The following is a 12,592-nucleotide window of genomic DNA, read 5'->3' on the forward strand; positions in this document are numbered from 1 at the left end:
CCACAGGACAGTAAACTTTGATCAAACCTGTCCCCTGGAGAGGCAAAATGGCAAGTCATCCCTTTGTCTTAAAGAATGATGAGATTTCCTAGTCCATGGAAAAATGAATTTCTCCATTTGCCATAGAATTCACTCTCAGAAATGAGGTTCTGGTACAAGAAGTCTCTGACAAGAGAAAGAGATTTTGTACTGAAAATGTATCTTTGCAGCGTCTAATTTCCAAACATCTCAGGTAGTCAGAAATATCACTTAAAGCATCACTATCACTTATTTTAATTGAACAAGACTGCTCTACCTATAAACATAGACATTCCACTCTGTGATGGTCTATCAAATGATGCCACCTGAGGCCTGTATTCCTTGCAGCTGTATCACTACTAAGTTTTCTCGATTGACTTTTCAGCATGGAATCGATTGCATCTCTAAATACAGAGATGCTATCACTGCATGAATAGATAGCACGAACTTCAAAGGAGTTTGAGTTCCAAACCTTATCCATAAGCTTTACATTTTAGTCATGCAAACTCAGTAAATTCTCCTGGAGAATTCTTCTGTGATGGAAAATGGAAATGTGGTCACCTTTTCTCCCAAATTGTAAACAAGGCTGTCTCAGCAAGCTCCTAGAAATAAAACAATTCTAAACAATATCTTTAGGACTGTACTAATAATAATTTCAGAAACTTTTTATATGGATACAGGAAAATATCAAACAACCAAACAACAACAACAAAAACAACAAAACACTCAACAAACCAACACATTTATCAGAAATGTTTATAAACAGGTGTTTATATAAAAGAAAAATGAAACTTAATGCAAGCCAATATATAGCATCTACTTCATGTGGCTGTTGGATACAAAGTACTTCAAAAGACAAAATACACATTAGAATATATCTGTGAATGACCACAATATTTACTGTGGTTTCTATCCTTGCAGCATGTGCTTTAGCAACATTAATGTGTGGTAGTTTGCAAGTACTCCTGAGGGAGCAAAAACCATAATTTCGCATTGACAGTAAGAAAACAATCTATATGATGGTTACATAAACTACATATAAAGAAATAGTGGACTATAATAAGACTTCTGAAGACAAATGAATAGCTTGTTTCTTGTGACTACTGATTAAGTGTAAAGGTTCCATTATGGCCCAGATTCTGATGCTTCAAGGAGAGGCTGAAAATCATAGCAGATGTCTGTGAAGGGTAGGTACAGGAAACTCATTAAATCTATTCATGAAGCAAAATGGATTGGACCACGAACTGTGTAAATTCAGGCTATAGTCGTTTTAAAGACAGCATCTACAATAATCCAGTGAACTTTCTCAAAACAGAAAAAATTAGGAGAAAATACAAACAAAATGACAGACATTTTGAAATAACACATGCTTGCTAAATCCCTCTTTATTTTATTGTTTCTATCTTAAAATTTTTACTTAAAGATAGATAATTAAAAAAATAAGAGTTACACATAAGAAGTGGTGAGTTGATAAGTTATGGTTTGACTTTATGGTTCTTTAAATAGTGTTAGTTGAGTTTTTATTTAGCTTTCTTTTTTCAAGGCATTTGATCAAAAAATACTTTTAAAAATGTATTTTTGCCTTACAAATTTGCTAGAAACACGAAGTTTATTTTAATTTCTCACATCAAAAAGATTATCTAGCAGTGCTGTAAAACCTAATAATTATTTGGGCTCAGTGAAAATGCATGTGGATGCTTAGATTATTTTGAGAAACAGTTAAAAAATTATCAATAACAAAAGAACTCAGTATGCATTATTGCAGGGGAGGTTAACACTATTTGTCTCTTTGCATCGCTAACTGCTAATCACCTTTGATTATCTAGCATTGTGTCCTTTGTGTTATCACAACATTGATTTTTAACTTAGTGTCTAAAAGAAGCAAATCAATTTTTCTGTTTTTCCAGTACTGTTTTGCTGAATTTTGAACAAGCCAATTCCAGTGAAGAAAATTATTCTTTCCCCATCAGCTACTTTAGCAGAAAGTAGAAGTAATTAAATAAAATAATAATAATAATAATAATAATAAACTTTCATTTTGAAAGTTAAATAGTGCACAAACAGTAATTACTTTAAAAAGAAGAAAATAATGGAATTTGCCCCATTCTGAAGGTTATGAAGATTATGAAGATCTGAGCCAGCAGTGTGCCCAGGTGACCAAGAAGGCCAATGGCATCCTGGCTCGTATCAGGAATGATGTGGTGAGCACGACTAGGGAAGTCATCTTGCCCCTGTACTCAGCATCGGTGAGGCCTCACCTCGAGTACTGTGTTCAGTTCTGGGCACCTCAGTACAGAAGGACATTGAGGTCCTGGAGCAGGTCCAAAGAAGGGCAACAAGGCTTGTGAAAGGCTTGGAGAATATGCCCTATGAGGAGACGCTGAGGGAACTGGGGCTGTTTAGTCTGGGGAAGAGGAGGCTGAGGGGAGATCTTATTGCTCTTTTCCAATATCTGAAAGGTGCTTACAGTGAGAGGGAGGTAGGTCTATTCTCACTGATGACAGGTGACAAGGCGAGGGGAAATGGCCTCAAGTTCCATCAGGGTAAGTTTAGGTTGGATATCAGGAAACACTTCTTTACTGAAAGGGTTGTTAAGCACTGGAATAGGCTTCCAGGGAGGTGGTTGAGTCATCATCCCTGGATGTGTTTAAAAACCGTCTGGATGTGGTGCTCAGCGCCATGATTTAGCAGAGGGTTGTTAGAGTTAGGGTAGTATGGTTAGGTCATGGTTGGACTCGATGATCTTTAAGGTCTTTTCAAACCTCAGCAATTCTATGCTTCTATGATTCTATGATTATTATGATTGTAAACCTTTATTTAACATAAATCAAAATGTCATGTTTAGTTACAAAATCTGCATTAACTTCAGTAGTTAAGCATTTAAATTAATTTGATACATCATTTATGTCATAATTGGAAGGCCACTTGAGATTCAGCTTATACATTTTCAAATAAGTGTAACAGAAAACACTGATGTAATGACATGCCTGTCGAATCTATCAATTTTTTTTTTTTTTTGAGATAAGGCCCAAAGAGTATTGGACAGAATATCACTGGGGAATCTGGAATGCTGTAGGCACAAGCAAAGCTAATGGCTTGCAAGTTATCATATTGTATAAAAGTGCCTTAGCCTTAAGTAATCATAAGTTAAAATACAGCCTCAAGCGGACTCTATATCCTCTAAAAAATTATTATAATTTACATTTCACTGATGGCTTTTTTTTCTTTTTTTTAACATTTTAGTGACTGCTTTCCCTGTTATTGCATTTTCCTTCTCTTCTTCAATGTTATTGCTTCTACAGCATTTCTATCCTGCTTCCTTAATCCTGCCAACTCTTTCCCTGACTCAGGATGTCATCCAGTAAGAGATGGAAACATGGCACTATGAAGGCGTGTGCCAGAGATCACGCTCACTGTTCTCATGTAACACTTCCTCCACAGCTCCTGTGGCATCCATAAGCCTGCTAATTAGCTGCCAAGGATGCATCCTTTGAATAACCTCCAAAAATAAAGAAAATATTTAAGAACAAAAAGGAACAATGTGCTCTACTTAAGAGCACTAGCAGTAAATACACATACACATAACTGAATTGCTAGCCCTACTTCGCATGAAATGCTGGACTTCTCTTCCTACTTGGTTTCGTTGTCATACTACAGCAATCCCATGCTAACTGCACTCAAAAAGGAGTGCCAGTGACCACTGCAGAGAAGTTGTATCACTGCGGATAATGCAGTAATTTATTTATGAATCCTGACAGCAAATCCTGGGCAACTGGATAGAAACAAGCCTGACAGGAGACACTGAAGTTTGTAATATCAGTCAAATGGTAAGTCTGTCTGGTCCTGTAAACCAGTAAACCAAAACCAGGATCTTCTCCCCCCTCCAAGAACAGGTTGTAGTGTTATGTTCCTGACGTTTAAAACATTCAGTGTTTGGGTCTCTGTGCTGCAGTTTGAGGATGGCTATCAGGGTCATTCAAATAAAGGACACCCAGATGATGAAGAGGAAACAAGATCTAGCCTTCTCTTTATGCATAACTACTTTCCCAGGGAGAACCACATAACCATGACTTAAAATTCAGAAACATAATTTAAAATGATATATAATTAATCAGTAAGAATTCTCCAATGCAATAGATAAGTACAGTGAATGTACTAGTCTCAAACATTTCATTTCAGCATTTTTTATTTGTAGAATCTGTTTTTATCAGTATTCAATTATTCATCCTGTACTTGCTGTCAAGAATATGCATGAAGAAGGGAACAGATGTCTATCTAATAGTTAGCCTGGCAGTTTTAAAGAAGAAAAAAGTCAAATTTCTCATATTTTTCACCATTACTGATGTTATTTATTATCCTGTGCCTCTGTTCTTACTAAGAGATAGGACTTGCTGTACAAATGCTAAGTAGCTTTCCAGCTAGGTTCTGCTGAAACTTTCAAGCTGATTCAGTGACCGCTGAAGACAAATTCTCAATGACTTCACTGAAGTCTGGTCCTTAGGACAGAATTTTGCTCACTGATACAAAGTTGAGCTGTGCATGCCTATTTAATAATCAAATCTGATATAGACTTGGAAGTAATAGAAAACTTTTGATGATTTTGATAAAACTCATAAGAAATAATGGACTGCAGTCAGCTCTCATGGACAGTTTTTCCTGTGCATTTAAGCATATATGCTTGGGGCTAGATCTCACAAAAGAAAAAAATCAATTCATTACTGCTTCTACTTTCTCATTTCCCCAGTTCATTAAAAATACTGAGAAGAGTATCATGGTATAAACAGTTCCTGTCAAACTGCTTGCAATATTCTCCTTTAGCAAGATGACTCTATTTCCACAGAAGTAAAAATAGGTTTCTGTTCAATATAGAGCCTATGCCACACACCATGACTCATATTCAGGTTGGATATTATGAAAAATTTCTTCTCAGAAAGAGTGGTGAGGCACTGGCACAGGCTGCCCAGGGAGATGGTGGAGTCAGTGACACTGGAGGTTTTCAAGAAATGTGTAGATTTGGCACTGAGGGTCATGGTTAGTGGGCATGGTGGTGAAGGGTCAATGGTTGAACTAGATGATCGTAGGGGACTTTTCTAACCTTTGTGATTCAATGATTTCATGATTTCGTAACAGATAAAAAACTAAACTCTGACATCAGCTGAAGAGCTTCTTGGGCATTAATCAACATTTTCTACATTCTATATTGTTTGCCATCCAAAACCAAGTTACTCCCTTAAGCATTCTGGTGATATTGAGGATTACTCTCTCTGATGTGTTTAACAGTACAAATCTATTTCCTAGTTTGCTGCAGCACTTGTCAACAGCAGAAATAAACAATGACCTCCAGAAAAAAATAACAAATAGGTTTTGAAAAATCACCTGAAAAAAGTCAGGATCTGTATGGACTTTTCAATATTCTATGCAAAGGAACTGCTGACTGAACAAGTCAGTCTGGTGACAAAGTTAATCAAAACAAGTTTATAGAGAGAAGAGAAAGAAAGAGAAATACATCAGCTAATGGAGAAAAAATGTAAGACAGGAAACAGAAATTTAAATTATAAGTGAGGAAAGAGAAATAGGAGAGTACAAGAAAGACATTATCTATTTGACATGAGCCACTGATGAAGATAAGGCAAATATTAAGTAGAAATCAATCCACAAGAAGAAATGTTGTACAAGAGACGGGAAAAGTTCCAAGTTCCTGGTTTCTGGTAACAATCCTATAATACATAGTCTATCATTTTTTTTTTCAGTTATAGCTCTCAAAAAAGACAGAAATATGTCCTGATATGCACTCACACCTTGGATGAGGAAAACTGTCTGCAGAGACATTTAGTGTGGATTTACGAATGAATCCTTTTTACATACAAAAGACAGAATTGTAAATCTGAATTCAAAAATTCATCCTCAATCATTTTATTTTTTACTAATTGAAAGCAAGAGAAAAATAGACAGTGAGGGCTTTGATTAAGCCAGAAAAGCTTTAGAGAAGCCCCTCTTCAGGAGGGCATGGAATGAAGAACATCTGCCATACTCCCGCAAGACAGAACCAAATCATACCAGAGAATAAAAAGAACAGTGTTCTTTCTGTATCCTGAGGAAAAGAAATATATTTTTACATCTCAGTCCTCTTATTGCTTTCAGTCTATAAAAGAGGAATTCCAAAAGCACAAAAAGTTAAATATAGTTTATTTTTCTGAACATTGAGGCAATAAAAAAAGGGGAAAGGGAGAAAACCTTGTCAAAGAATTGTCTGCTCTTTCATAGGCACCAGCAGTTTCTCTTAATCTTCAAGGAAGGAAATAATTACTGTGAGTGTAGTAAGCTTTTGTTCTCGTGGCAACAGTCACTGGGAGTAGCACCTGGCTGAGGAGCTTGAAGAGCTTTACTACAAGCTAAACTGGAAACCCAGGACGCAACAGGATTACTGGATTAATGTTTAGATCTTTGGCATATACTTTTCATTTTCTGGTAAATCTTGAAGCATTCTAAGTAAACCTTTCAGTGTAAAAGTGTCTGTCCCATCGTTACACAACAGAAGCATATAAAACATAATCTCACTAAAGAGGCCAAATCCAAACCTCTACAACCTACCAATCCAAGCCAAATCCACACCTCTCCAACCCACTAATCCATACCAAATCCATTCTAATGTATGTACATGAGTTCTTTCAATCATAGTATAAATGTCTGTTTAATTGTCTATAAAACCATTTTAGAAATAAAAATTAACTCATCCCCAAAAAGTTAAGCTTTAGAAACAGCTACAGAAATACACTGCAGAGAATAAATGTGAAAATGCATACTATGGTGTTTTTTAGTGCTAGAACTTCAACTGCATGCTCCTAATTTCTTTTATACTGGGAGAATAAAAGTCACACTACACAAAAAAATGTACACCGTGTTAGAAATCTCTATGGTATAGTTAACCCAAATCATTGGAAAATGGTAGTACATCAAGTTCCAGCATGTGCAACTATTGCTATATACTGACTTTATGGAGGCAATCACTACTAGTGTCTACAGATAAGCAACACTTCTGACTATCTCTTTTTAAAAATTGCTATAGCTTTGTGTATAAAGCCACCAGAGGGCAATCTCACACGCTCAAATGCCCCCCATAAGGAACAAGTACAGGAAGTGGTGTGGTAATACCTCTATGTGTCTAAGTCAACACTCCAGAGCAAAAACTGGTATAAAATACAGATTCACTCTACAATTAAAAAAAATAAAAATGCCCTATTTATTCTCACAAATATACCATATCTCTATCTGCTTTATGGACTGGGTTCTTAAAATGCATGCTCGTATGCTTCTGTAATATTTTTTCCAGGAGTAAGCATGGCCCAATTAGTAGCAAAAACGAGGAACTACAAACGGAGCTGTAAATCGAAGTTCAGACAAGGAAATGTCTAGATCTTTGCAGAGAGGTCCTGGCATTGTCCTTGGATCGTCTTCAGAGCTATCTACAAAAGAGTAAACCTAGAAGTATTTATGAAGCACTTACGTCAGTTCAGTGCAGCATATGGTTTGTATTCTACTCCCTGTTAAGTAGTAGGGTGGTGCAAGCTATTGAATGAGAAATGTAAACATGAATCCTCTCCTGATTATCTTTCTTACAGGAGAAAACTACGTATCTAATTTATAAGACTAAGCCTACTCATATTGCATACTCCCTAAGACATGCTGTTGACAGACATGATCATAAAATTTTTCAGGAAAATATTACTGAAATAGAATCCCAGGCTTTCTAAAGCATTTTAATACATCATCATATTAAAAAAATAAAGATAAAAAATGAAGTAAATGAAGTATATAATTTATTTTTCCTAACAATTTACATAAGCTTTATAACTTTATTTGCAGGTTAATTTAACATAAAGCAAAAAGGTCTTCCAAACCTGGAGTATTCCTAAATATATAATAACAGAAAAATGTTTTATAAATAATATGTGAAAAACTATATCATTCTATCAAATACATGACACATGAAAAAGATAGAAGTGTTTCTAAAGAGAATAACATTAATAGAGAAGGTTCTGTTGAAAGTTTACCTATTTCTACCTCATAGTTAATTTGAAACAGCAATATTTGATAATCACTTTTTGAATAATTTTCACTTTTCAGTGGGTTGCAAAGGAATGACTAGTGAAAGTCCAAGCACAGGAACACAGTAAGTCTTACCCTGAGCCTTTGCACTTGGCAGCCTTGTTTCTCCGTCATTTTCAGAAAGTGGCCAAAGTTTGACTCATCAAGCAGGAGATACACTGCAATTCCTCTAGTAGATGCCTCTACAATTTCTCTAAAGATATCCACGTCTGTAAACATATCCATAACTATGGCAATGACCTGAATAAAAAATAAAAAAAAAAGACACAAATTATTGTTTTATATACATACACAACTCTTCATTGAGATTTGCGCTGTACAACTAACACTAATACTACTCACACATCAGGCAGCTCTGATATTTTCCATGTGCTATCACTTAACGTTAAAGCCTTCCCAAGACCACTGAACTTTTTCTTTGGAAAGTCAGGCAATTGCTTGTATGACATTCACAACAAGCAGAAGACTCTGGCAAACAGATGAGCTTAGGGATGGGTGAAAGGAAAGTCAGTGGAAAGGAAGGGAATGGGAAGCAGAGCAATATTAATACAATGACAAAAAAATGGAAACATCACAATATAACTGCATGAAAGAAAGTTCAGGTAACACTATTTTTGTACACAACAGTCGTTCAACCTAATCTAAATGTTGTTCTCCTTTTTCATCATTTTCTCTAAAATTATAACTTAAGAGTTTGAAGGAGTCAATAAGCACACAATGAAGATCTGGAGCAGTGGATGAGGACTTCAGGATCAATACTGACTCAGTGCACATGAAGGGATGAAACTTACTCAGCTGGTGAGAGCTTGGTTCAAGAAGGCTAGAGAGTGTTGCCCACCAACTATTGATGTTTTTCAATCTCTGGGAATAATGCAGGTATTTCTGATTTAGAAAAGCAGTGTACTGCTAGTGGTATTTTGGAGACGATACACAACTGACTTATTGTTAGTGAATTAAAGCATTCAAGAAAATAGCACTGGGAGAATAGCTATCTGTGGAACTTTTAAAAATAATATTCTTATCCATTAAAGTTCTCATAAAAAGGACCAGTGAGACTTTTCAGGGACAAATTCAAATCAAATGAAGTCTATCATGGGTATAAGAGCAAGCTTGATAGTGAGCTTGCTTTACCAATTTCACTTGTCTTTAAAATTTCTATACATGAACATTAACGGTACATTTGTTAAGTTACAATTGCACTTTCTGAAACAGAAGCATTTATCTTACACACAAAATTTGATAAAGAATGTTGCACGCACCCAAATAAAAGCTATGCCATTTGAATTACCTTTTCAAATCCCACCTGCATAGAACTAGAAGACTCACTTATGCAAAATATATGTTTAGAACAAAATAAATATTAATAAGAGCTGGCCAATTAAAAAAAAAATAACCATGTAATTAAGAAGGGTAAAAAAAATAGCTCAACAACACTATTAATCTAGTAAGCACAAGTGTTATAAGACTCAATTACTGGAGGAAGAAAAGTGCCAAATTTGAGTCATGTATCAGCATACGTTTGTAAGTTAAAATAAGCAATTTACAAAGATGAGGTAGTCACTGTATATAGATTTTCTATCAAACTAGATATTTGGTCATAAAACCACATATTTTGATGCTGAAAGAGCTGATCTCAACAAATGTCAGAATATTCTGTCTTCCAAGAATACTAAAGTATACTAAATTTCCTTTAATTTTCCATAATTCTTTGGGTATATTTCCCCATATATCTGCTACTTAACAGCAGAAGTGAGTACTGAGCTTGAGAAAAGTGAAAGCCAGTGCAGTATTCAAACTCCCAAGTTCTGATTAAGGAGACCATGACTAGGCAGTTACTCCAAAATATGTATACATGTTTACTTTAAGATCTAACATCACATACTAGTTTAATTATTTCCTGAATCACTTTTGAAGAAAAAACTTTATTACTGTTTAACATCTGTTTCTGAAATTGCAGCGCTAATCTCCACCCTGATATTTACAAGAGGAAGCTAAATGACAGTAAAATCCATCACGGAACAGCAAAAATGATAGAATTCAAAGTGCAGCAAGTACATCAGAAAATTGGCTATTCCACAAATTCTGTTTCTTCTGGGCATAAGATTAATGTCTTGTGCCAAGAAAATTCCCCGAGACAGAACACTTGAGTGTCTTACAGTACATTTCCAGCCATTCTTATAAACTGCCATTTTCTTTCCAAAACATGTTTGTTTCATAAAAGGCAGGGGTTTCTGCAAAAGCAAGCATCAGTGTTTTTAAAGAAAATGCAGAAAGGCCATCCAACCATGCAGGGCATACTGAATAGGGGCAGCAGTTTTCAGCTGAAAGCTGAAAGCTGAAAGCACCAGGTTTCTGGGAGAACTTGCCAAATGTAAGAAACTCATTGTCAGCCTGATCAAAAGTGGCCCTTGGGAATAATTAAACATTTCGCACTTTCAGGGCAGAGAGAAAGTAGGCAGAACAGAAACACTGATATCATGCGCAGCAAAAGTAGACTGCTGCCACTTGATTTGTAATTAGATAGAAAAAAACCCAAAACATTTCAATAGCAAACTAAAAGTATAGCCAGAGCAGAAAATAATTTTTATACTAGATTTCTTCTCTCCAGATTAAGTTTAATCATCTTAAGTTGTTACTACTGTTCTTTTCTGCTTATCTTCCAACATTGTTTCGAAGTGGTGAATGCTTTCCTAGGTTAAATTTTGGTTTTGATGGCACCCTTGCAGATGAAGAAAATCTACTGAGGTCAGTATGTACAGAATTGCCTCTAACACAGATGATAGTTTTATCAACTTAAATAAAGTTAGATTTCAAAATGTATTATCTCTAAAGTATCAGATCATTTTAATACACAGTTCTTTTTGTTTTTAATACTTCTTAACTCTATCCAAGTTCAGGAAAGGACTCATTCCTAAATAAGATACCAGTTACCAGTTTCATGAAAGACAGCTACATACATACACAGAGCTGGTGAGACCTCACCTTGAATGTTCAGTTTTGGGCTCCTCACTACAAAAATGAAACTGAGCTGCTGGAATGTAATCAGAGCAGGGCAACAAAGCTGGTGAAGGGACAAGAAAACAAGATATATGAGGAGTGGCTGAGGGAACTGAGAATGTTTAGTCTGTTGAAGAGGAGGCTGAGGACAGACTTCATCACTCTACAACTATCTGAAAGGAGGTAGAAGTGAGGTCTCTTTTCTCAGGTGACAAGTGACAAGACTTGAGGAAATGTCCTCACGCTTAACCAGAGGAAGTTTAGATTGGATATCAGAAAGAACTGCCTCATAGAAAGTGTGGTAGGAATTGGAACAGGCTACCCAGGGAGGTCATGGACTCATGATCCTGAAATGTGTGGATGTGGTACTTAGGGACATGGTGAAGTGGTAGACTTGGTAGTGTTAGGTTGATGGTTGGACTTGATCTTAAGGGTCTTTTCCAATCTAAACAATTGTATGATCCTATAATTTTACTCTTTGAGGGTTAAAAGAAACACTCATAGTTGAAATTTCTTGCAAAACTAAGCAGATTATTGCAAACCAGGAATTAAAGTACACAATAAGATGACACCATGCTGTGTATTATGAGACTGAAAATGGAGGCTGATGCACAGTTCTGTTATCTATCATACTATAATGGATAGTCATTACTCCTAGGAGTTGCCAGTTTGTGCCCATTCACATGGGCCTGTATTTACATAAATTGATCTCACCTTCAGAAACAAACTCTGTCCAAGGGCTTATATAAAAGGAAGCTGCCCAAGCTAACCCCAAAAATGCAAATGCATACATCACTAAATATCTCCTAAGCATGTCCAGAGGGAGAGCAACCGTTTATCTGGTCTGATAATGATAGGACAAGAGAGAATAGTTTTAAATTATAAGGAGGGAGATTTAGATTAGATGTTAGGAGGAAATTTTTTACTCAGAGAGTGGTAAGATGCTGGAACAGGATGTCCCATCCCTGAAGGTGTTCAAGGCCAAGTTGGATGGGGCCCTGAGCAGCCTGATCTAGTGGTTGGCAACCCTGTCCACAGCACAGGGTTGGAGCTAGATGGTCTTTCAAATCCCTTCCAACATAATCTATTTTACGATTCTATGATACAGTTCTAGCACTACCAGAATCAGGGATGGAGGATTTGCCCTGTGAAGTGTGCCTGACTGATCTGGGTTTGTCCAGTCTGAAGCAAAGGCTGTTTTACTGACAACTTCATTATCCCAGTATCTCTACTCCTTTCAGAAGAACTAATGACCATTTTTTGAGAAATGTCTTGCAGAGTGTGTCATTTAACACTTTCTGCTTCTTTAGGTCAGGCTTTACTGGAGACATTACCATATCAATAACCTATTAGGGAATAATGCTACAGACCTACCTACACTGCAAGAGTATTGATTTCTTGTAACCTAAGGGGGGAGGCTTACTCCAGGCATCCCATGTTGAAAATCCATATTGCTGTGCTGTGCTTTTGA

General features: G+C 36.2%; 1 protein-coding gene across 2 annotated transcripts in view; it reads right to left on the reverse strand.

Annotated features, from left to right (window-relative positions):
• The window catches only part of FAM83B (family with sequence similarity 83 member B), a 55,145-nt gene that overhangs the window by 11,983 nt on the left and 30,570 nt on the right, over nucleotides 1-12,592 (reverse strand). For both annotated transcript variants that reach the window (XM_426203.8, XM_015284902.4), the window contains exon 3: nucleotides 8,200-8,364. In XM_426203.8, coding sequence (XP_426203.3) covers nucleotides 8,200-8,364 — 165 coding nt within the window. The remainder of the gene's footprint in view (nucleotides 1-8,199; nucleotides 8,365-12,592) is intronic.

Source organism: Gallus gallus, chromosome 3 (assembly GCF_016699485.2).
Source record: "Gallus gallus isolate bGalGal1 chromosome 3, bGalGal1.mat.broiler.GRCg7b, whole genome shotgun sequence".
In the NCBI taxonomy this organism is placed as follows: domain Eukaryota; kingdom Metazoa; phylum Chordata; class Aves; order Galliformes; family Phasianidae; genus Gallus; species Gallus gallus.